General features: G+C 38.0%; 2 protein-coding genes across 7 annotated transcripts; one reads left to right on the forward strand and one right to left on the reverse strand.

Annotated features, from left to right (window-relative positions):
* Positions 1–2,977: 2,977 nt before the first annotated feature.
* On the reverse strand, positions 2,978–8,566 carry sinup (siaz-interacting nuclear protein). 5 transcript variants are annotated; one of them, XM_053643830.1, is made up of 5 exons: positions 7,003–8,566; positions 6,743–6,859; positions 6,564–6,648; positions 4,762–4,942; positions 2,978–4,612 (listed from the first exon to the last, which is right to left on the reverse strand). In XM_053643830.1, the coding sequence occupies exons 1-5, from the start codon at positions 7,007–7,009 to the stop codon at positions 4,496–4,498; spliced, it is 507 nt and encodes a 168-aa protein (XP_053499805.1). In that variant the 5' UTR covers positions 7,010–8,566; the 3' UTR covers positions 2,978–4,495. The 5 variants fall into 5 exon arrangements, 4 of the variants coding, with proteins under 4 accessions (XP_053499805.1, XP_053499804.1, XP_053499803.1 ...); XM_053643829.1 differs by having other exon boundaries at positions 4,777–4,942; positions 6,946–8,566; XM_053643828.1 differs by having other exon boundaries at positions 6,946–8,566.
* A 2,363-nt stretch (positions 8,567–10,929) lies between these two features.
* si:rp71-17i16.5 (phosphatidylinositol 4,5-bisphosphate 3-kinase catalytic subunit gamma isoform) lies at positions 10,930–22,440 on the forward strand. Of its 2 annotated transcripts, XM_053643827.1 has the most exons (11): positions 10,931–11,272; positions 13,475–15,453; positions 15,941–16,006; positions 16,857–17,082; positions 17,158–17,252; positions 17,386–17,532; positions 17,691–17,781; positions 18,953–19,083; positions 19,291–19,402; positions 19,544–19,701; positions 20,626–22,440. In XM_053643827.1, exons 1-11 carry the CDS (start codon positions 11,236–11,238, stop codon positions 20,881–20,883), a joined length of 3,300 nt encoding a protein of 1,099 aa, XP_053499802.1. In that variant the 5' UTR covers positions 10,931–11,235; the 3' UTR covers positions 20,884–22,440. The 2 variants fall into 2 exon arrangements, with proteins under 2 accessions (XP_053499801.1, XP_053499802.1); XM_053643826.1 differs by having other exon boundaries at positions 10,930–11,272; positions 16,857–17,252.
* Positions 22,441–25,353: the final 2,913 nt, after the last annotated feature.

Below are 25,353 nucleotides of genomic sequence, written 5' to 3' on the forward strand. Positions count from 1 at the left end.
GAGATTCTGTATGAAGGAATGGCCTCAGATCCCTCGCCATGTATTCTCCAACCTCATCAGGCATTAAAGGAGAAGACCCAGAGCTGTTATCTTGGCAAAGGGAGGTAGCACAACGTATTGACTAAAAGGGTGCCAATAATTGTGGCTCACCTATATTTAACAAAGATTTCTTTTTTGATAAACCTGTTTTGTGTTTGCAATTGTTTGATATCCATGAGAGCAGAGTATTAAATTGAGCAGAAAGTGATTTTTTTTTTTTAGAATTTTTCACAGCCTTCTTTGCTCATATTTACCAAGGGGGCCAATATTGGTGGAGGGCACTGTACCTTTTCTAAATACGGTTGATAATGGAGGTGGTGTTCAATTCAACATTGTTCACTTGTTTGGTTAACATTATTGATCATTGAACAATGAATTCCTCAGATATAGCACACTTTTTCTCGATTTAGACGAGTCTACTAATTTGTAAAGTAATTACTGAAGTGTTTTTTTTTCACCAGAAGAATTATTTAGTCTAACTTAAGGTAATGTTCATGACCATTAATTTTACTTAAGTGAATTATCACTACAGTATCAGTACTTTTACTCAAGTCTGTGTGTTTTATACTCTTTCCACCATTACATGCTAATAACACAACAGAAATGACATTTATTTAATAAAACCAGATCTACCTAAAAACAAATGCATGATTCTGATTGGGTAATTGTGTACCTTTCCTCAGTCTGGTAACCAATGAAATGAGATTAAACAGTGTAAGGGAACTGTTCATTGGACTATGATAAATAGCACTGCAAAAAACAATGTTATCTGACATAAATAATCGAAGACATTGTATGTTTGTTATGTTAATTCATGAATACTCCTTTGGTAGGGTCATAAAATATTTCTTTCTTTCTTTTTTGCCACCAGATACTGCTTCCAGTCAGTTACTGACACCCTTTCACCATCACTTAAATTCAATTTGAGTAATTTTGCAGCTTCTGCAAGGCATATATAAACCTATGACCTCAAATGTAAATTTCCATGTTAATGTTTTTGAAACCAGCTTAAAGAGATCTGGTGAATGAGAAAGCAGAGGTCAATTTGAATAGTTCAATTATTTGTTGATGTATGTACAGTTGAATTTAAAGTGCTGCATGTAATGCTGAAATGTTTAACCTCTTTGCAAGAACAGTATCTTCAGTGATTCAGAGACAGTTGCTTCAAGAGTTTGCAGATATGTATATTCTGTGTCACTTACTGCTACTTAGCCAGAAGACATAATTCTAATGTCATGCTTCATACTTAGGGCAGAGGGTCTTTTCCAAGTGTTTCTCGTTTCCTCGGATTTTATTAAATCCTAGCACTCAGAAAGACCAGAATGTTTCTGACTTTTACATTTGTTTTGGATGTTTTTGATATCCAGAACATTTTTGTATTGAAGTTGAAGATTTTAACAGCTGTGATTTGTGGGATCAACTTTCAAAAATCAGAAGCGTATTCGAGTATTTGAATGATATTCCAATATTAAGTGAGGCTAATACTTAACACAATGTCTTAATGATGTTTTTGGCAGCAGGTCCAGATTAAGTTACTCTGGTTGCCCACCGGCCATTAAACTGATTACTGTACCCTGAAAAACAACAAATATTCATACCTAATAAGTAACCCAGTTCACAGCCTCTGTCACACTGACAATTACAGTTAAGACTTAATGAAAATATTAACACAAACTGTTTGTTAATACCTAAGTAGTTTTATGTGGAAAAACTACATACAGTATAATTATATTTGCAGTATGCAGTCCTTTTTTTAAAAAAAAAAAGCTTTTGGTTTCCTGTAGCTGTTGCAACTGTCCAGGTTGTTCACATGGTAGAGTTGAATTTGCATGCTAGATTCATTTAGTAGCCTTCATATAGCCACATTCTTTGTGTTATTTAAGCATGAGTTTCATTTGAAGTACTTAAATAATCACATAGAGGAGTGCAGAACACCAAACACAACTTGAAAGCTTTGACTCCAACATGGAAAGTGTTTTGACATGCCGCATGGCCTTTCGACTCCTTCTATCTTCCAAAACATGCCATGTTTATGTACAATAAAATTAGTTATGTGGACATTTAGGCATAGTGTTTCTCTCAGTGTGTACCTGATCCCAGATTAACCAAAAGATATTGATGAATAAGTACAAATGAATGTAAGTCTCTAAGCAGCAGGTGGGTTTAAGGAAAAGTAAAGCTTTTTCAGTTGATACTCAGTTGCTTGTCACTTAATGTATTTGTGCAACACTCATGTGCTGTTTGGAGCCGTGTACGTGGGAGAGACGGATTTGACAGCTTGGTTAACAGGCATCTTGTCTCCTAGAGTAGGTGCTGTAACTCCAGCCATTTCAGAGGCTTAATCTCAGGTGACTGACAGCACCAGGTGGAGGATCGACACTCACTCACTAACTCAATCTCACTTGATCTCTCTCTCTCAACGCTCCACCTTTTTTCTGCACTCTATTCTTGGACATTCTTGAAAGGAGCAGCTGTAGCCTGGAGACCAACTTGAGATATGTTTCAAACTAAATAAGGGAAGCCGAGTCGAGACCCGTCACCTCGTCCCCTCCACATACAATTTCACACGTGTCCTTGAAGTGAACAGTGTAGCAAGAGTGGGTCAAGATGGATAAGCACTACCTGAACACTGACTTTTAGAAAAGAGGACTGACTTTGTAAGCCCAGTTTTTGTACAACCTATACGTTTAATTTTCAAATGTATTGTTTGGCTGCATATTTTTTTTCATAACTTTCACAATCTCCAACACTGCTTTCATTACCATCTCACAAAAGTTAAAGGCCAATAAAGGTTAATGCTGCCATAAATATAAACAGGGGAGCACATGGATGTCATGAGCTTATTCATGCCAACAAATGTACTTGATTCCAATAACTGCTATTTGAGGGATTTACATTTTAGTTATAACTAAAGACTTTGAGATGGGTGAGAAAATATTGCATCATTACCATGATAAAACTGATTGCGAGGACACGTTGTAATGTTATATCTTGTATGTGTGCATTTGTGTGTGCATGCATCATGGATTTGATTATCATATGTACTTTTTTTTTAATTATAAGTGGAACATAAAATATATGCACATTAAACTAATAGCACTGCTATGCTGTACTCAGTAATGTGTTTGAATGCTTTGGAAAATACTTTGCAAGAGCAAGACAGACATATGGGCAAAATAAATGGGCCAAGTCCAAAATGGCAAAATAATCTTTTAATGGTCTGATCATCAGTCAGAAAATTAGCAAGAATTCAAACAAATGCCCTTCCAGGAGCTCCGGTGCCACCATTTGCTCATTCACTTTTAGTCTTGTATAGATGTAGCAGGTAAGGTCCTCTGGTTTACTCCTGGCCCTACTTACCACACTGCAGATCATTATAAAAGCTTTTTTTTAAAAAAAAAAAAAAAAAAAAAAAAAAAAAAAAAGATTCACTTACATGGTCAATTTTACCTTCACATACAGGAAGTTATTAAAATGTCTGATGCAAAATTCTAATATGGTGTTACAAAATAATAAAAAGCTAACCACAGGTTTACCATAAGACTTAATGAGTCTCCACATGAAACACTAAATGTAATTAAAAAGCTAGCTGAAAAATATAGAGTGGTGCTCAAGTGTACTTCTTTCATTTGAGTACTTCAAAATTTCCACTTTTAACTGAGCAAGATCAACACACTTTCCTTCAACACTGTACATAAACCAGTGGAAATGAACAGGTCAAACCAACCATTCACAACAAAAGAGAGAAATTGCCATGAACAATAATAGACTAAGGAAAGCAGTGCACCTAGAGGTTATCAGAGCCTCTGTTCAGAGTGAAGGCAGGCAGAGGATTTGGTTACAGAGTAATAAAAATATTAAGCCAAATATTTATTTCTGCAAAAACTGGGTTAGCAACATTTCCAATTTAAAATGCACCATTCTACAGATTTTATTAATTGCAGCTAAAGCCGTGCAGCAACAGCTTTTTGAAGGACAGTCAAAATATTAAACATTATTTTAATTGTTGAAGAAATGGAACCAGATTTTAATACAAATCCAAATAACCATGGTGTACAAATAGATCTAGGAAATTCATATTACAAATTGGTTGTGTGAAGCAGCCTACCAGCTCAACTTTAAACTGAACCAGTTAAGTTACACTGTCCAGTCAGTGAACATGATCAGTTTCCATCTAAATCCATGCTGCAGCTTTGCCTTTAAGACAGCATGGACATTATAAACATGCAAATATTGATTTAAAAAAAAAAATAAAATAAAGATACCCCAACACTCATTAGTTCAGTTTGGGTGAAACTGAATACAAGTAGCAGCCATCCCTCCTGTTTCCTTATTTCAGATACAAAATAAAAATAATTCAAAAGATGTTGCTTGAACAACAGTCTCTTGGAAAGTTTTATTATACAGATTATAAAAATAGTATCTCTTCAATTAAAAAAAAAAATTATTTTTTCCTCTACTTTCTTGTGTACCGACTGGAGAAGGGCGATTTGGGGATTGTGAGTGGACGCGTGCTCTGCTCCAGTATCAGTGGTTTGTACCTCCTCACCGGGTTGGCTCTAAAAGTGAAATCCTTTAAAACAGCAACAAGACAAGGCCAAATTAGTCCTCATGGCAAGGCAATGGGTTCAGGGGAGGATTTTAAGATACCCCAACCCCCTACAACCAAAAAGCCACAGCAACAGGAAAGCAAGACACGTGAAAAACATGCAAGTGACTGACAGCAGAAAAACCAACCACCGCCAGGCGACTTTCAGCCATCAGCCTCAGATACTCCAGCTCTTGCTCACGAGCAACTCTTCGCCTGGAGTCACGCAAATCAAAGGAGAAGGGACACTGCCGAGTACAATTCCATCTGAATGTGGGCCTTGATCTTCGGTCCAGAGAAGGGGTCACATTGGCTCTAGAATGTACATGGTGATTCAGTACAGTCAAGGTAAGGCATGTAATACAACAGAAAGCTGCAAGTGATCAATAACTAAAGTACATGCTTTTGAAGTGTTGGCGGTTTCCCCTCCAGTTGTAAGCATTTGCTTTGTAACAAGACTAGGTTGACAGTCTACTTTGTAACATTACAAAATACATTCCAGTTATCCTCCCTAATAAAACAAGGTTTTTGAATATACCCTTACTACATAAGAATTGTTAACACCTGACAATCACACCCATACAAGTCTTTCCCAAACTGTTGCCACCAAGTTTTAAAGCACAGAAAGGTCTAGAATACAGTCAATAATATTATTATTATTATTATTATTATTATTATTATTAACTTTGTATGCTGTGTAATGAAGACTTCCTTTCACTGCAACCAAAGGGGCTAGTCCAAACCTGTTCAAGCATGACAATGCTCCTGGTGTGCAAGAACTCTAGTGGACTGCATAGAGCCCTGACCTGAAACCCACTGATCATCCTCTCACAAGACATTTTTATTATTTCACCCCCACATTGTGTAAACTTTACAAACTGTTGTGTGTAAATCCCAGATCAGCAGTTTCTGAAAATCAAACCAGCCCCTCTGGTACAAATAACCATGCCACAACCACAGTCAGGGATCACATTTCTAATGTTTGAGAACATTAACAGAAGCTCTGTCCTGTACCTGAATGTGTATGCATTGACTACGTTTACATGGACAGCAGTAATCTATTGACCTTACTCTGAGTAAGATAACGTGATTAAGGCGTTTACATGAGTTGCTTTTAGAAGACTCCCTTCATGAATCTGTTTTACATGTTATAGAACATAATTAGATTAACGGCACACAAAGTGTCAACGCACCACACCGTCCCCCCAGAATTTCACACATCAACATGCAGTTTGTCTCCGTTATGGTACCGTATATAGTTTTTGGGTGTTTTTATGAATGCTTTAAGTGCAGTTATTTTTTGTCATGCTGTACATGACAATAGACAACTGCTTGAAGCCGTGGGCTACATCCCAAACCACGTAATTACCGTCTATATAGTAGCAGAGTAGGCAAGTATGCAGTTTGGGACACAGCCATACTCTTGTTCTGTAAAATGTTTTGCACTGCCATGTGTATGTGTCCTGTCACAAAATGCGGTGAAAACTCACAATGTTAATGTGATTAACATGTTTACATGTCTGTAATACACATTGATAAGGTGACTAAAACAGGAGTACTCCACATGCCATAATTCAATTTGTGTTTACTTCAAGTATGATCTTAATCAGATTAAGGTAATTAAAGATTGCTGTTTACATGGTAGTTTCATAATTGATTAATAGTGGATTATTGTCCATGTAAACATGCTGACTGTTGCTGCCACATGGCTAGCTGATTAGATAACTGCATAAGTGTATTTATTAGGTGTTCCTAATATAGTGGATGGAGAGCATACATTTCAAGTTGCAATTTAAAACAGCAAAGTTCAGCCCAAGCCTTTGTATTCTGTAAGAGCTATACTACTTTTTTGGACCATAAACAGAACAATTCAGAGCCAAATCAATTATTTATTTAAAAAAAAAAAAAAAAAAAAAAAAAAAAATTGAGCTCTGACCTGATGGGTGATGAGGACATGCTTGGGCTTGTTCTTGCGGGTGAGAACGAAGACGTTTGAGCAGGAGACTGCGGCCGATTCTGACCTACAACAATGCGTTAAAATGGTCAGATAAAGCATAAGTGTAAAAGAAGAGAGTTATAAACAGCTAGTGGTAGTAGCTAACTGATGTACTGTACTCATTTCAGAGCTGCTACTTCTCGGTAAAGGGCGGACAGCAGCTATTTTGAGACAGGGTTTGTTGTCCCACTGAAACTTCGGCCGCAAAAGACCAGTCGTACCTGCGTTTTCCTGCTCTAAAGAAACGGAGAAGCACCAGAAGATAATCGGTTTGTTTGTGTTAGAAGTTTGCATGCGCTCGCTCACACTTAAAGAGACCAACCTGCAAAGCCCACAGCATCTCCAGCATAAAGACCTGCGGTGTTTTCAGCCATGTTACCTGCCATACTCAATTCCCCGCAATGCCTTAGTCCAAGCTTCGGGCAGCGTATATATTGCGTCAGCCGACATGACGGACCAATCACACCACACCCGTGAAATCAATTAGTAATCAATTAGGCATTTGTGATTGAGCGCTACAGGTTAGCTCCGTCCAACTATTCAAATTTTCCACTTATTTCCCACAGTAGTCCAGTAGGTGGCGGTATGCACATTCAATCTTTGATCATCATCATCCATAGAATTAGCACATTAGCTCATTCATTTTACACTTCCTGGGTTCGATTCCCGTGTGTGTGTGTGTGTGTGTGTGTACTCACTCTCCGTGCTGCGGGGGTTTCCTCCCCAGTCCAATGACATGTATGAATAGGTTTATCTTATGTGATTATGTCCTGTGATGGATTCGCACCCCATCCAGGGTGTACCCTGCCTTGTGGCTGATTCTCCCTGGGAATGGATCCAGGTTCCTCGGAACCCTGTAGGATAAGCGGTATAGAAAATGGATGGATGCATCATCCGCCATAAACTTATAGAAGAAAGAATATAAAGACGTACCTAAACACAATTATGATTTTCAGGCAAGTTATTTTCAAACCAGAAGTTTGTCGTTTAAGATAAAATAAAAGTATACAAAACAGCATAGCAGCAGATGAGTATTTAAATAAATACAAAAAATACATAAAAAATAAATTACGAATAAATAAATAAATACTACTACTAATAATAAGAATAAATAATATTGAAGAATAGGAATGAACAACTGCAAATATATAAAAACTGTAGAGAATATATCAATATATATAATAAATATAGATGTATATGTAAAATGAGACAGAATATAAGCAGCTACACTCATACGCAGGTTAGAACAGTGTGCAAAAACGTTGTTGTGCAGCATTGGACTGAGCATAATACTTAAAGTGCAATGTTCCACCATTTTAAATTGACATTTAATTAAAGTATGGAATTAAAAGTGCAAGAAAGAGTCACAAATGAGAAAAGTATTGACCACACACACTGATTTTGGTTATTAACCGTAATTGCTCCTTTTGCCAACAAGGAACCAAGAACATAAGTAAACATTACCTAGCTTGCATGCTAAAAATCTAGCAGCCCTGTTTGCAGCAATAAATATTAGCTCACAGGTTTTTATGTTTCCCCCTCCTTCATGGTGTAGTGTATGACTATGCTTGTTATCTGTTTGTTGTTTCCTTGTTCACTGATTAAAATTGTTAGGAAGTTTTTGTTTGTTGTTTCCTTGTTCACTGATTAAAATTGTTAGGAATTTTATTCATCTTGCAAGAAAAGCTACCATATTCAAAACAATCACCTTAAAAGTATTCAAATTAAATGTAAAAAAAAAAAAAAGCATGAAGTACTTGAAAACCATTCATACAATAATTAAGTAGTTTATGCCTACAGTAATGAAGTAACATGGCAGAAAAAAGAAATGTCAATGCAACCACCATAAACAACAGTGCTTCCTGTTTCTCTGTTCCCAAATTATTTTAAGCATGCTACTGTTCAACCTTTGCTTAAGAAACAGGGTTTGGATGAAGGTTGCTTTAATAATTATCGGCCTATCTCTAAGCTATTGTTTCTGTCAAAGCTGTTAAAGAAAGTCATTGGAACCTTTACAATCTGGTTTCACTGCTTATCATAGCACAGAGTCTGCTTTGTTAAAAGTGTCAAATGACATTTTACTTGCAGTGGATACTGGTAAAAATACTGTGTCGATGCTTACAGCTGCCTTTGATACTGTAGATCATAACATACTTCTTGGGTGTTTAGAGCATTTGATTGGTATCAAGGGTACCACCCTACAAGTGTTCAGCTCATATCTTAAAGACAGGTCCTTTTCAGTAGCGTTGGGTAATTTCTACTCATTTTCTGCTCCTATTATTAGTGGTGTACCTCAAGGCTCCATTCTGGGCCCACTTCTTTTTAACTTATAGCTGCGTCCATTGGGGAATATTATTAGGGCACACAATGTTTTTTTCATATATATGCTGATGATACCCAGTTGTACATACCATTGAAGGCTGGTGACTCCATTCAGCCACTGTTGGACTGTGTGAACGATATTAAAAAATGGTTAACAAATAATTTCCTCCAACTTAATGAAGACAAAACCAAAATAATTGTTTTGGGTCCCCTGAGATTGAGAGATGGTCTCCCAAATGAGCTTCGTAACCATTTCCCCTCAATTTCTTCCCAGGTTAGGAACCTTGGTATCATCCTGGACTTAGAATTACGCTTAACCAAGCAAATAAATTCGGTCGTTAAGAATAGTTTTTATCAATTACGGATTATTTCTAAACTTAAAACATTTTTGTCTTTCCAAGATTTGGAGAAGGTTATTCATGCTTTTATCACATCGCGCTTAGATTATTGTAATTCATTATACTTGGGGCTTCATTAATCATCTCTTGCTCGTCTCCAGATGGTTCACAATGCAACTGCAAGGCTGTTGACCAGGGCAAAGAAATTTGATCATATCACCCCAATTTTAGCATAGCTCCATTGGCTCCTGGTCCATTTTAGGATTCAGTTTAAGATTCTGTTGCTTGTCTTTAAAACTCTTAATGATCAAGCTCCTTATTATCTCAAAGATCTTCTTACACCACATTCATCTAACAGATTTCTAAGATCTTCTGATAGGTTTCTTCTGTATGTCCCTCGATCCCGGTTAAAAACTAAGGGGGATAGAGCTTTTTTTAGTTGCTGCCCCTCGTTTATGGAGTCAGTTGCCACTGGACATCCGCCTTGCACCTTCAATTACCACTTTTAAAAAGAGGCTTAAAACAGAGGCTTAAAATTTTACTTTTCTTTACTCTGTTCAGCACTTTGGTCAGGTTCGCTGTGTTAAATGTGCTTTATAAATAAAATTTACTTACTTACTTACTAACTTCTCTGAAAGTGTTGACCACATCATTTGCACTGAATGCTCAAGGTACCTGTAGTTTCAGTACAAATTTACATTTGTTTATATGTTTGATTGATTTGTGTGTAAAGAGTGTTTATTTGAGTTACTGTAGCCTTCCTGTCAGCTTGAACCAGTCTGGCCATTCCCATATAACCTTTTCATCAACAAGGCTTGTTCACCCACAGAACATTTTTATGCATTGTGCTGTTGCCACGTTATTGGTTAAGTGGAAAATTGCATGAATGAGCAGTTGTACAGATCTTCCTAATATATATCTATCTCCCTATAGAAAAAAGTCTTTATTATTCACATATACTTTATTTTTTCACATGTCCCAGCCTGTTAGGACGTTAGAGTCAGCCATGATGCAGTGTATGATGTACATTTAGACTTCATTATCTCCACTGTTAACTCCTCAGCCATTTTAAATTGCTCAGATCAGTTATGTCCCACGCTAGTAATGATTTATGGTATAAAAATTGGATGTTGGATATGACTTGACATGACTTGTCTGGGTGTGGGTGTGTGTACAGGCTGTTCAGGTTCGGACATCTTCATCAAAGAAAAATATAGCACAATCACACTGCTACTACCTTTCAACAAACTCCTCTTGTTTTGCTACCACCTGGACAGGAATTTGGTTCGTTATTGTTTCCTCTAAAGCATGCCTCAAATTTAATTTTGTTGACAAAGTTTTATAAATTACCAGGAACAGGTTTGATATTGGTTGTAAATATTATTTGTTTGTTCTCTACATTACAGAGAACATGTTGCAACAGAAATAATAGGGTTTTTTTTTTCTCTGAGCAGATATTTTATTGACAGCTACCAGAATGTCAAAACTACTTACAAATATTGGAAAAAGTTTAATTTTATTAAAAATTGCTGGCTCCACCTTTAGGTCCATGAGTAAACATGACTAGCTCATATGCAAGAGCAAGAAATTGCTTTATTGTTTCATATGCTTAGGAGGGAGCTTTGTTATCGTTATGAATCCTACATTCGTTGTCACACAGTGGCCAGTAAGTGGAACTGGTTATAAACACAAAGCAGGCAGAAATATACTGCACTGCATACAGCAAAGTATTTTAAACCAGCATTATAGTGTTGGGAAGCTCCCTTTATGTAGAACCACCCATGTGATTAAAAATCAAGATTTACCATAAACGTAACAGAGGTGTTTTTATGTGAAATGAATGAGGAAGAAGATTATGAGATTTTTCTTCCTTGCAGGTGTAAGGAATGAGGAAGTAGAAACCCACACGGCAAACATCCCCATTACACTGAACTCACTGTAAGGGAAATGATATGCACATACGCCAGAGACGGACTGACAAAATCGCAGGTAAGAATTATTATTTGTCTTTTTTAAACTTAAAGTTGAAAGATAAATTTTACCTGCTAAATAGCTGTAAAGAATAGGGATGATACATTATTACTTTATTTAATAACATGTTTGGTCACTGTATAGATTGATAGATAGTAGGGAAGGGTTACATTTAAATATAAGTCTGGTACACAGTGTAAAGAAATGTTACAGGACTAGTTTTACTAGTTTACATTTTACTATATCTAACAATAATCAGAAACTATTTGTTACATATAAAATTTAGTCACTACAGTGCAAAAAAAAAGGATTATATGATCTGTATAGATAAAAATGCAGAAACAAATGCAAAACACATGATACAAAAACCCATGCTGCATTTAGAACAGAATAAAATTCATTTCTCAGACTACGCTAATAGCTCTAAGATCCACTTTATTCAGGTGTTATACAAGATGCAATGCAATTGATCCCTTTCTACAAGCACATTTAATAATAATAATAATATGTTTAATTTATATAGCGCATTTCCAGAGCTCAAGGATGCTTTAGAATAGTAATACAATGATACATGAACAATGAACAATCCTGGAAAAACACAAAATGTGAAAAGCAATGAGCAATCAAACACAGCAGAGAAATACACAGTACAGATAGTACAGTCACTGAGAAAAATGCATAGCAACAGATTAGGACAGATAACATTGAGAAAACAGATACGTTTTTAATTGAGATTTGAACGCGGAGATGGAAGTGATGATGTGAAGAGTCAGCGGGAGTGAATTCCAGATTTTGGGTGCAGCTACACTGAAAGACCCACCTGCCTGCATGGTAGAGATACGAGATCTAGGGACAGAGAGGAGTCCGAGCCCAGAGGACCTGAGAGAGCAGATCGGGTTGTAGGGGAGAAGCAATTCACTAAGGTAGCAAGGTGCCAAACCGTGAAGTGATTTAAATGTAAGCAGAATTATTTTATATTTAATGTGAAATGAAACCGGTAGCCAGTGCAGTTCAGACAGGATTGGAGTAATGTGAGCTGAGCGCTTGGTATGTGTAAGAAGTCTAGCGGCAGAGTTTTGAATATATTGCAACCAAGCAATAGAATTAGCAGGTAGACCAATGAGGAGCGCGTTGCAGTAGTCAAGACATTAGGATATAAATGAACCAATGTTTCAGCGTCTTTGAGGCTAATGAAGGGACGGAGGCGATTTTAGAAACAGAGTTTATATGAGCTTTAAAGGTGAGGGAGGGATCAAAAATGATGCCTGAATTTTTTACAGTTGTCACAAAATGGAGGCAGAGAAGGAAGCAAGTGCAGGTAGGCAGAATATAATAACAATTCCAAGGGTAAGGCAAAATCCGTGGTCAATAAACAGGCAGAGGTCGGGCGATCAGGCAAACAGGCAAAACTAGGCAAGGCAGAGAATCGAGGTCAAGAACGTAAACAATGGTCAAAGATCACTAAGGCAAAACACGAGTATAATGCTTGGATAACGACAGAGACAAGTCAGCTGAACGTTTACTTCGCAAAGTCTGAGTGTTCACAAAGTCCTTTAAATGCTGCGTATGTGTTGTGTGAGATTGGGTGCAGGTGTGTGTAGTTAGTACTCCGGCGAAGGCGAGCATGTGCGTGTGTGGGAAGTGTAGTCCTCAGCGGCCATGTTTGTAGTTAGTGGTGCCTCCTGGGAAATGGAGTTGCTGATTTGCTGTGATATGACAACAGTACTAGATGGTTTAATGAGAGTCCTATCAATGTCACAAGTAAGGTCATGAGGGATATTTTTAGTAAGAGTTGGTGTTCCGTTAAAAATATCTCAATTTTGTCCATGTTAAGTTTTAAAATCCTGGAGTTAAGCCATCCTTTTATTTCAGTGACACATGCTGATAGTGGACCTGTCAGGAGAGTGGGAGCAGATCTACAAGCTGTATAGATTTGAATGTTATCAGCATAACAGTGGTAACTGAAACCGTGTTAGATATGGGTGTCCACACTTGTGCAAGCAGGTTTTTTTTCTTCTCCTAAAACATTTTTCTGTTTTCACTTGAATTTAATTGATGCAATATCACATTAGGTGCTGGAAAAAGATGAGACATGAGTTATCCTGGCTTAAATTTTTATAACAGAAAATCTGAGATTTTAATAGGGATTTAAAGACTTTGTATATCCACTATCTGCATGTATGTATGAATACTATTAAATTTATTGTATCATTTCGGCAGGTATGGCGATGAAATCACAGAAATGTCAGCAAAAAGTATCTACATCTAAAGTAACTTCTGAACATCTGCACTGCGCTGAGCACAGCCTGGTGTTTATGTGCAAGTTACCCACCAGGGAGGGACCTCAGGTTGCAAGGGTACAAGAAGCTGTAGAAGTGAAACTCCCAGCCCAGTGCACTGTAGAGCAGCTTCGCCTGGTGCTTTGCATGTGTGTACAGGAGACCAAGAAGTTCCAAGATCCATTCGGGCTTCTTGATCCTGAAAAGTATAGTCTATTGTACACAAAAGGGGAAGATCAATATGAAATTTATGATGACTGTCAGGTGTTGAAAACGCTGGATGCACCCTGGTTTCAAAACAATGAGGGATACCAAACAGTCCAGATTACAGTATTGGCAAAGCAGGATAACCCGGAGGAGAGGATGGAATACCAGCAGATTCTAACTGAACTAATTGGTTATGATTTTGACTGTGCAGCAGGCAATCGTTTGAGTGAGCTGATTTTCACACGCAGAAAGTTTGCCACACCACGTAAGGAAGAATTACAACAGCGGGATCCTGTGGCTTATGCTACAGAGCCTTGGACAACTTCTGCACCAATTCCAAAAGAGCAGCAAGATCAACTCAAACGCAAGCTATCAATAATTCTATATCACAATGATATAAGTGTGCATGTTAAAGCTGATTTGTTTAATACTCCTAGTGACCTCCTTTTGGCTCTTTGGGAATCAATGCCATCAAAAGACCAATGTTTTTTAAAATGGTCAGCTAATCATGTTCTCAAAGTCTGTGGCAGAGAGGAGTTTCTCTGTGGAGATTTCCAACTTTCTGACTTTCTCTGGGTCAGACACTGCCTGAAAAACGTGAAGGAGCTTCACCTCAAAGTGGTTTCCATAGCCTCGCTTCCAGATGATACAGTAAAAAAGGAATACTGGCCCCAGGTTGACAGTCTTACGGGTCTCTCTAGTTCCCATGAAGAAATCTCATATGAGGGGAAAGAAATGGAAGAAATTGTAATGATATCCCTTTGGGATTGTGAGAGGAACTTACGGGTGAAGCTCCTTGGGTTTGATATTCCTGAGTTGCCAATCAAAACCCCTCAGTATATTTACGTAGAGGCTTCAATTATTTATGGCAGTAAGGTGGTATCATCAGTTTGTTCCTCACCAAAGGAATTTGTAGAAGAGGTCTTGTGGAACACTTGGCTGGAGTTTGATCTCCCTCTGAAAGATATCCCTTGTGGTGCTAAACTAGGCTTCACAATTAATGCCAGTAGTATGGATACAGCCCCCACTAGAGAATCCAAGTCCTCTTACCCTGGATACAAAGTTCCAGATTACCAGAAAGGAAAAGGCAAAGTATTATATTTTGTAAACCTTCAGTTGATTGACCACAGATCTCTCCTAAGCCAAGGGTCCTACACATTGCATATGTGGTCCTTCCCAGAACAGGAAGAAGAAGCATTCACCTATGAGGCAGATAAACTCTCTACTGCCACCAACCCTGATGTGGCCAAATCCATGGCAATCACATTTCTACTTGATCGCTACAGTTTCCCTGTTGTGCTACCCCATAGCAGGGTGTCATCCAACATCACACCCTCTACTGTATTATCTACTTCATCCAATCCCAGCTCTACTCTTCATGTAACAGCATCCAGCCAATCCTCGCCAGGTCATATGACTTTGCAAACATACTCTTTAAACAAATACTCCCTAAAAAGGTTCAGAGAAGAGAGTGTTCGTTATGCTTCAAACCTTCCTCAGTTTCTTCGCACAGTAGACTGGTTGAAGCCCAGTGCTGTACAGGATGTTCACTGGCTACTGAGTCACTGGGAGCCTGATGACTTGGAACTGCCTGTTGCTTTGGAGCTGCTTAGTGTTGATTACACAGATGAGAAGGTTCGAAGGTTGGCTGTCCAAAGATTGGAGATGATGTCCAATGAGGAGGTGCTAAGATACCTACTGCAGCTAGTACAGGTAAGAAGGCATATGGAGTCTAAAAGCCCACCTGATGAGTTTCTGAGTCACTTTCAAGATCATTGATAGATCAGCTACTTTATTAAAGTATCAAATATATGTAAAATTAAACCCAATCCCTAACAGGAATACACCAGATACACACTTTACAAAACTGAATTAGGATGTTGTGATTAAAGTGAGAATGCCTACTTAATTATATCCTGGACTAGAAGATTGGACTTAAACAACAAAATGACATCTGTGTTCAAATTTTTTCAGTTCACCTGATGCTATTGCCTTCTTAGCTTTATAAGACCTAATTACAAATATTAAAGTGTACTAGAACATTTGATCAATTAGACATTAATGTACCATTCTAGTGGAGCAAATATACAAGTGTTACTTCCTAGCTGTGTTATACAGTATATTAAACACATATTATGAGTGCTTATTTATTCACCTTTGTACAAATCAAGAAAATGTCATGCCACATTATCTACTTCAGACCCTCAAGGTAGAACCATACCATGACAGCTATCTGGCAAGATTCCTAATTCAACGGGCACTCAGGGTAAGTCAGCTGCTTTGGTTTGTTGTGTAAAAAGCAAAAAAAAAAGTATTTGATAGCACTGCAAATATTAGCATGGACCTTACATTCACCGGCCATTTTTATTAGGAAGAGCATACTAATACTGGGTAGAACCTCACTTTGCTCTCTGAACAGCTGCAATCTTTCTAATGTTTGTTGTTTTTTTTCTGGGGGGGGGGGGGGGTGTAACGGGTTTAACGGATGCATGTGGTCAGCAGCAATACTCATGTTGCTTGTTTGGTATTAAGGGCACAAGGCACGTTGGGTCCATGAATCCATGTGTCCGAGATGTTGGTGTGATATCTCAAGAGCTTAAATGTTTGTAGGATTTATATATGGAATTATCATTGTAAGCAGTAGTTAAACTGATTAGATTTTGGATTTAATTCTAACAGTGTCAAGGTCACAGCAGGGTCAAATGAAATAGTTTTTCATCAACTTTCTGTTTGAAATAAGCAATATTTGAAGGGTATTTCTGGCATAAAATTAGTAACAAGAAGGATCAGAATTATTGGTGGAGGCATCCCTATCGACACAGTCAAATTCTAGTTGAGCGCCCCCCCCACCCCCCCCCCCTGCACCATGCTATGTAAATTCTAGAGACTATTGTGCTTGAAAATTCCAGTTTCTGAAACCCTCAAACTAGCCTGTCTGACACTAACAACCAGGCCACCGTCACTGCGATCTTGACCTACTGTGTATCTGCATGATGTTATTCATTGCACTGCTGCGACATGGTTGGCTGATTACAGCAGAAGTACAGGTGTTCCTAATAAGGTGGCTGGTTAGTGTATATGATGTCATGCTTTAACATTCAAAATTTGTAACACAGAGCAAGCGAGTAGGACACTTCTTCTTCTGGTACTTGCGGAGTGAGGTCGCAGGTTGCCCATTTTTCCGCCAGCGTATGGCGGTCATATTGGAAGCGTACCTCCTGGGCTGTGGTGAGGCTATGCTGACGAGTTTACAGCATCAAGTTCAAGTTGTCAAGATCCTCCATGAAGTGGCTATCAGGGTGAAAACAATGTATCCAGAAAAAAGTACTCTTTCACCCTTAGGTAATAAGCACACAGTTTATTTCAAAATTCATAATAAAATGAATGTAATTCTTACTGATGTCTCTCTTGTGTCAGCTGCTCAGAAACTTCAAGAAATACTGCAGGAGTATAGTTTTCCTCCTGAATTCCAGGTGCCTTTTGATCCAAGGGTCAGGGCAGGTGCATTACTTGTGAGTTTCATACAGCTGTTTTTTTTTTTTTTTTAATAGCGAGATTTGAAATAGTCACATTTTTAATTTAAGGCTTAAACTTTTTAACATTGTAAGTGTTAGCTCCTAACCAGACAAACAACACCTATTACAGCTGAAGGAGTGTAAAGTGATGGCTTCCAAAAAGAAGCCCCTCTGGCTTGAGTTCTCCCATGTGGAGTCAGAGGCTTCAGCTGGTTGTCCAGTGGGTATCATCTTTAAGGAAGGCGATGACCTCAGACAGGACATGCTCATCATTCAGGTAAATTTCATAATTCAGTCTACACCGAACTGTAGGAAAAAAAATCATCTATATGTCTGCTAAGTGCTAATTCATACTCTGATTAATTCTCATTTTATTATATCCATGTCTCATAAATATTAGAAACGTGTTGAACATGGTTTCATACTGCTTTATAGACACTGATGGTGATGGACTCAATTTGGCAGGAAAACTGCTTGGATCTCAACCTGATGCCCTATGGCTGTATCTCAACAGGATATCAAATAGGTACAGTAGATATGACCTAGAGGTGTAATTCACTGCTGCTATCTGTGTCTGTACCTGTTTCGTTCTCCAAATATTCATATCTGTATCTGTATTTAAAACCAACCTGAAAACCTAAATCTGAAGTGTATTTGAGCACTCGCTGAGTATCATATCTGAATGAAAGTAAAAACCTTCCATTCAAGCAATATTTTTCTCCCATCCCATGTGATCCCAGTCCCGATGCACACTGTTAGTCTTAACTAGATGCCCTGTTAACATTTCTGGCAAGCTTTCTTAGAAAACAAATAGTGCACCTCCTATATGTAATACATCTCTGTATTATTATCCATTTAAACATGTTATCTGTTCATTCAGAATAGCGCTCTGCTTGCTCAGTTGGTAGAGCATGGGACTGTTGATCTGAGGATCACTAACCCCAGCCACTAGAGATGCACAGGCTGGTGCACTCTCAGTGTCGGTCCCAGGCCCGGATGAATGGGGAGGGTTGCGTCAGGAAGGGCATCCGGTGTAAAACCTGTGCCAAATCAATATGTGGATAATGGAAGGTGATCCGCTGTGGCGACCCGTAACGGGAGCAGCAGAAAGAACGACAACAACTCAGATACAGCCCTAATCAGTCCGTACAGGATTTTGCAGAGTTTTTTGTGATTGTTGTGGCCAAAAATGATTGATTTTTTTGTGGCAGCATTTTTCAAAAGTTGTGATGCAATTTGTGGAGCTTTTTGTGCTTTTTTTTGCAGAAATCTATTTGAATTGGCGAAATTGCAATTGCATAAAATTGTTTTTCACAGTCTTCGTGGTGAGGTTTGTTGGTAACTGAGACCTTTTAGCTGTAATCCCGTTTGACGTACGTGAATCGAAGAGGGCTTTGGCCGAATGTGTGTTATGATTACGTCACAGGACGCATTGTGATGATGTCACATGACACATCTTGGCCCAAACCTGTGGAAAATCTGCGGTAATTTAGAAAAAATGCTAGCCCCTCCGAATAATGCGGCGTTTCCTTCATTTTGCGTTAATTTCTTTGATCTGCAAATTTGCCAGATCCTGCAGGGACTGCCTAATAAGAACAATCCTACTTTTCAAACACAGATATTATCTTCATAGTTTAAGTTATAATCAAATTCAACCTATGTAAACCTCTTCTTCTATGTGTTTTTTTCTCATGTAGGTATGATTGAGATTGTGAGAGATGCTGTTACCATTGCTGCTATTCAGAGGATTCAAGGTGGGACAACAGGAGCATTCAAAAATAACGCCCTGTTTGAGTGGCTCAAGGGAATGTGTCCCCTACAGGAGAAGGTATAGTTCTGGTATTCAAGTTATTATCCATACCCACATTGTTGTTTTACTGTAAATGATTCATTTTTTTATGTTCCCCCTAAACCTGAGAATCTTCATTTATTATTAAATTGTGATAAAACAGTCAATGCTGATTACTGTTCGCAAATAATAAAAAAAAATCTTTTCTTTTTTCTTGTGTTCCATGTTCCACCATTGTTGCTCCAGCACTATCAAGCAATGGAGAAGTTTGTCACTTCATGTGCTGGTTACTGTGTGGCCACGTATGTGTTGGGCATTGGTGATCGGCACAATGACAATATAATGATAACAAACCAAGGTAAGGAAAAGCTCTAGTAGAGACAATACTCATAATAAAAGATGATCTAGTCTGGAGAACCATTTACACACAATGCAATAGTCATGCACTTCAAAATGATTTCATTTCAGTTCTTGATGTAAGTTTTGTTGTCATTCAAAGGGAATCTGTTCCACATTGATTTTGGACACATCCTGGGCAACACCAAGAGCTTCTTGGGTGTGAGCAGAGAGAGGGTCCCCTTTGTCCTCACTCCTGACTTTCTGTATGTTATGGGTAGAGTGAATAAACATTCAAGCCTCTACTTCCAGAGGTTTAAGGTTTGTGCAACTTCTCAAAATATCTCCAGCACTGTAGTATAATTAGGGGTGTGAACTGTGTGTGAAATGTGTGCATGTGAAACCTGGCGTTCACACTGAAACGATTCAGTGAATCTACTGAACTGTAAATTCCTCTAACATGAATCTCTTTTAAGAGCAACAATCAGTACGTTTACATGGACAACAATAATCTGATATTAACCTGATTAAGACGATACTCTGATTAAGAAACTACCATGTAAACAGCAATTTTTTATTACCTTAATCTGATTAAAGTCATACTCGAAGTAAACACAAATTGAATTAAGACATGTGGAGTACTCCTGTTTTAGTCGCATTATTGACATGTATTACAGACATGTACACACCTTAATCACATTATTAACGTCATGTGAGAGTTTTCACCGCATTTTGCGACAGGACACGTACACACATGGCAGTGCTCAACTGTTTAACGGCAAACAAGAGAGCATGGCTGCGTCCAAAAACTCATGATTTAAAAAAAATCAGACCCATTCATTCTGTATACTTTATTACACCGGTAGCGGACAAAGTTGTTATATTTATAAGGTGGTGATTTTCCTTTCTAACTGCGTTTGGGGTTTCCGGTCTCTCACAGGACACAACTGTATAAAAAGAATGTCACTTTTTTTTTTACTTCTTGTACCTGTTTGTGCTCAAATATACAATTTATAACTAGTCTTGATAACTAGCACTAAGGATGATTTAATTAATTACCTCCTTGCTATATGCTCTATGTTGTGAATGATTTGTGATTTGTCCTAAATGCCTCTGCACTTTGGATTTTACAGTATTAGAGAATTGGATTGTTTTTGTTCACCAGATGTACAACCTGTGCATGTATGATAAACAGAACACAAGGGACAAGCAGCTATTTTTTTCTATCCTTTTCTTATCACACAGGACACTTGTATACAGGCCTACTTGTCTCTGCGCTCTCAGTCCCGCCTGCTGGTCACACTCTTCTCCCTCATGTTGCTGACGGGAATCCCCGAGCTCAGCACATCACAGGACATGCGCTACCTACGTAATGCGTTACAGCAAGACCAGAATGAGGAAGAGGCACGGCAGCACTTCCTGCAGCAGATTGCTTTATGTGAGCAAAAGGGCTGGACTGTTCAGGCTAATTGGTGGATCCACCTGATGGCTGGCATCAAGTAAACTGAAGGAGCAATTGATGGGATTTTGATGTCTGATGTGTTGTTGTTTTTTTCCCCTTTTGGATTGCATAGTGCATTTATATGTTTACTTTGGCTTGTGTTGTTCAATGTGTTGTTCAAAGTGTCATGCCAAAAGTCTTGATAACTAGCACTAATGAATAAACTGGTGTTTATATACAATTCCAGATATTTTCAGAAAAACATATAAATAAGTGCCATTAGCAGATATACACCATCATATCAATCTCACATTCATCTTATTAGCCATATAATAGTAAGTCTACAGAATTGTGAGAGTAATGATTGAGTGAAACAGACACACTCTTTCAGCATCCTGCACCAGTCTACAAAGTTGAAGACTTTTATGACCATAGAGGGCAGTGTGACAAAGTATAACAAGTGATTCAACTTTTTTTTTTCAAAAGAAAAAAGTACAAAACTACACTTTCATTAAATAATTCATCTTAACCACTATATACTGGTCAAGGTCACAGTAAAACCAGAGTCTAACCCTGGGAAGAGGTGGGACTACACCCTGATGGTGTAACATTAGGTGTGATGTTGTGTAGAATCTACGTCAATCACTGGGCACCATGCACACACACACATTCACACACTCATTCATGCCTATCTGCAATGTAGAGGAGACAGTCTACCTACTGGAATGTTTTTGGGGGGTGGGCGGAAACCAGAAAACCCTGAGGATACCCACACAGAGAGAACATGGGAAACTCACACAAACATTAATCTCAAGCTTCAAGTTCTCTGGAGGGGTGAGATGGCAATGCTACCTGCCCTTAATGCTGCTGCTACTACTACTACTACTACTATAAATAATAATAATAATAATAATAATAATCCATCCATTTTCCATATTGCTTATCCTACACAGGGTCGTGGGGAGCCTCTTCCAGGGGACTCAGGGCACAAGGTAGGGTGCACTCTGAACGGGTGCCAATCCATTGCAAGGCACAATCACACACACACACACACACACACACCATGGACAATTTAAAGATGCCAATCAGCCTACAATCCGCGCATGTCTTTGAACTGGGGGAAGAAAACTGGAGTACCTGGAGGAAACCCCGGAAGCATGGGGAGAACATGCAAACTCTGTGCACACAGGACAGAAGTGTGAATCAAACCCCAAACCCTGGAGCTGCGAGGCAAATGTGCTAACTACTAAGCCAATGTGCCCTAATAATAATAAGAAGAAGAAGAGGAAGAAGAAGAAGAAGAAGTTCACAAAGGTAAAATCATCCCCATACCCCCATTTGCACAGGCATTTATTGCCTATAGTGTTATGTTCATTTATGCATCTATCAATGCCAATGATTCAGTACATGTCTGCAGGAATGAAACCTTGGTGTGTTTAAGAAAAATGAAGAAGACAATTTTTGAAAAAGAAAAAGTTTGGCAGCTTAAGGAAATTACATGCATTTTCAGTAAATCAGACCAAACAGACTCCCATTACAGCCAGCATGCAGACAGTAGTGAGAAAAAGGAGGGGTATTTCGGGGCTGCAGGAGTGTTGTCAGTAGTAGGTGGGGGGCTGTCATGGCTCAAAATCACTTCAGCAAGCTTCTAACCCATCTTCCTTTCTTTCACCCAATCTTTCATCTGTTCATTGCTCAATGCAAGATTTTATTTTCCAATTAATTTCTCCATTTCATGTAGATTTCCCATCCTTCTTATCGCTCTATTGTTCATGCTTACACACACACACACACACACACACACACACACACACACACACACGCACACACACACACACACACACAGACTGAGTCAGTGCTGATGTGGTGAGCACATGGCCAGACCACACACTTCTGTAACCTTTTTTTGGAACTGTGTAATGCTCACGTGATTCAGAGAAGAATTTAGAGGCGAACATCACACTGTATCGAGAGGTAAGTCTGTAAGTCTGTATCGAGTAATCTTTTTAATATAAATCATAGCAGTGTGCCAGTCTAGCATGCCACCGCTCACCAAACCAGCCACATGGCATCTTCACTGCTGTATGTACATGATCAATTTTAAAGACTGTATTTTCTAGTAGAATATTAAACCAATAATTAATTTAATTTGCAAATGATGGTGTAGACTTCAATTATGTCTATTATTATTCTATTATTACCATGTGATGCTAACAAAAGGTTCAAAGGTAACTTGCATGTACTCTATGTTGTCTCAAAGCTGTCAGTTAGTGGATCAGATATTCTTAAACCCACTTGAACCACTTGGAAGGAAGGAAGCTGAAGCTGGTTATTTAATATGAACTGAATCAGATGAAAAATCAAATTTGTAATTAGATAAATGTTTCTGTAGGTGCTTTGAAGTAAGCGTGTTTGCTGGTGGTTTTTTTCTACACTACAAAAAAAAATGACATCTTGGCGTGTCAAAGTGTCTTGAATATAGTAAAATATATCTAGTATTTCTTATTATAAGTTTACAAATAAACCATATATAAGATGATCAAACCTATTTCTAGACAAGATTTAAATGTTCTTATTCCTTTGGCAGAAAATTTAGCTTCTTTCTAGAAGTAAATGCTTAAAATGAGCAAAAGAATATCTGTCAATAGAACAAGACTATTTCAAGCTTGAAATGAGTAAAACTATCCTATATAGAAATAGGTTTAATAATCTTATATTTGGTTTAGTGTCATTTTATAATGGGAAACACTAGATACATTTGACTATATTTAAGATTTTTCCACTTGCTAAGTTGTCATTTATTGCAGTGTATTTCCCTCACACTCTAAAGCACTTAAAGCTGCTTTAACTTCCAAAGCTACAACCAGATCATTTATTGATCTGTAGTCATGTGTGAGTTCACAACACAGACACATCGTAGAAGAAACGTGTGATTCTGGATACATTCAGCAGATTTTTAAACATTGCAAAGTTGTCTCATATTGATTTATCTGTTTATATGGTAGCATATAAATTCAAGCTGAAGTGCCTGGGTAGAAATAGCAAGAAAAATGGTAATTGGTGTTTACTGAAAATGCTCTCTGTATGTGTATGTGATGTTCTCCTTGATCATATTCTGACATATTATTATATTAAAAATCCATCCAGACTATAAAATATCTTTGTATCTTTCCTAACAACACACTAACAACATTTCTACTAGCAATCTTTTGATTGAAATAGCAAGATTTATTTCATCACCCATGCCAAATTATGCTGATTATGCTCCAACTTTCAATTGTCTTTTTGTGATTTTAACAAATATACAAACACACTTTCACTAATTATTACCTGTTAGCTGCTTGACTTTGTAAAAAAAAAAAAGAAAAAGAAAAAAAAGACTGGTTTTGTCTAGCTTCTATGCTACATTTACATTTTCGAAAAGTGTTTCATAAAATATTTTTTTTTATAGTAATAAAGATAGTAAATAATACAACCTCAATTCCAAAAAAGTTGGGTCGCTGTGTAAAATGTAAATAAATGTAAATAAAAACAGAATGCAATGATTTTCAAATCTCATAAACCCATATGTTATTCACAATAGAACATAGAAAACATATCAAATGTTTAAACTGAGGAAATGTACTATTACAAGGCAAAAATAAGGTTTTTTTTTTTATTTTGATGGCCGCAACACGTCTCCAGAAAGTTGGGACTGGGGCAACAAGGCTGGAAAAGTAAGTGTTACTAAAAAGAAACCGCTGGAGGTTAATTGGCAACAGGTCAGTTAACATGATTGGGTATAAAAAGAGTATCTTAGAGAGGCAGAGTCTTTTAGAAGTAAAGATGGGCAGAGGTTCACCAATCTGTGAAAAAACTGTGTCTACAATTTGTGGGACAACGTCAGAATAATTTTCCTCAATGTAAAATAGCGAAGACTATGAATATCTCTTCATCTACAGTACATAATATCATCATCAAAAGATTCTGAGAATCACAGAGAATCTGGAGAAATCTCTGTGCACAAGGGACAAGGGTGAAAATCAATATTGCATGCCTGTGATCTTCGGGCCCTCAGGTGGCACTGCATTAAAAACAGGCAGGATTCTGTAATGGAAATCACTGCATGGGCTCAGAAACACCTCCAGATTTCACTGCATGTGAACACAGTTCGCCGTGCCATCCACAAATGCTGGTGAAAGCTCTATCATGCAAAGAAGAAGCCATATGTGAACATGATCCAGGAACACGGCCATCTTCTCTGGGCCAAAGCTCATTTAAAATGGACTGAGGCAAAGTGGAAAAGTGTTCTGTGGTCAGACAAATCGAAATTTGAAATTCTTTTTGGAAACCATGGATGCCGGATCCTCTAAACTAAAGAGGAGAAGGTCCATCTCTGAGCCTGCATCTCTGATGGTATGGGGGTGCATTACTGTCTGTGGAATGGGCAGCTTGCACATCTGGAAGGGCAGCATCAATGCTGAAAAGTATATACAGTTTTTAGAGCAACATCCAGATTCCATCCCATCTTTACTTCTGAGAGACTCTGCCTC

This window comes from Ictalurus furcatus, chromosome 15 (genome assembly GCF_023375685.1).
Source record: "Ictalurus furcatus strain D&B chromosome 15, Billie_1.0, whole genome shotgun sequence".
Classification (NCBI taxonomy): Eukaryota; Metazoa; Chordata; class Actinopteri; order Siluriformes; family Ictaluridae; genus Ictalurus; species Ictalurus furcatus.

Coding starts and splice junctions, on each gene's coding strand:
- si:rp71-17i16.5 (XM_053643826.1), top strand. CDS start 11,236: ATGCACATACGCCAGAGACGGACTGACAAAATCGCAG. Junction 15,454..15,940: donor ACCTACTGCAGCTAGTACAG/GTAAGAAGGCAT, acceptor TATCTACTTCAG/ACCCTCAAGGTAGAACCATA. Junction 17,253..17,385: donor TCAGGGCAGGTGCATTACTT/GTGAGTTTCATA, acceptor CACCTATTACAG/CTGAAGGAGTGTAAAGTGAT.
- sinup (XM_053643828.1), bottom strand. CDS start 7,009: ATGGCAGGTAACATGGCTGAAAACACCGCAGGTCTTTATGCTGGAGAT. Junction 6,860..6,945: donor AGATGCTGTGGGCTTTGCAG/GTTGGTCTCTTT, acceptor CCGTTTCTTTAG/AGCAGGAAAACGCAGGTACG. Junction 6,649..6,742: donor AAGTAGCAGCTCTGAAATGA/GTACAGTACATC, acceptor GCATTGTTGTAG/GTCAGAATCGGCCGCAGTCT.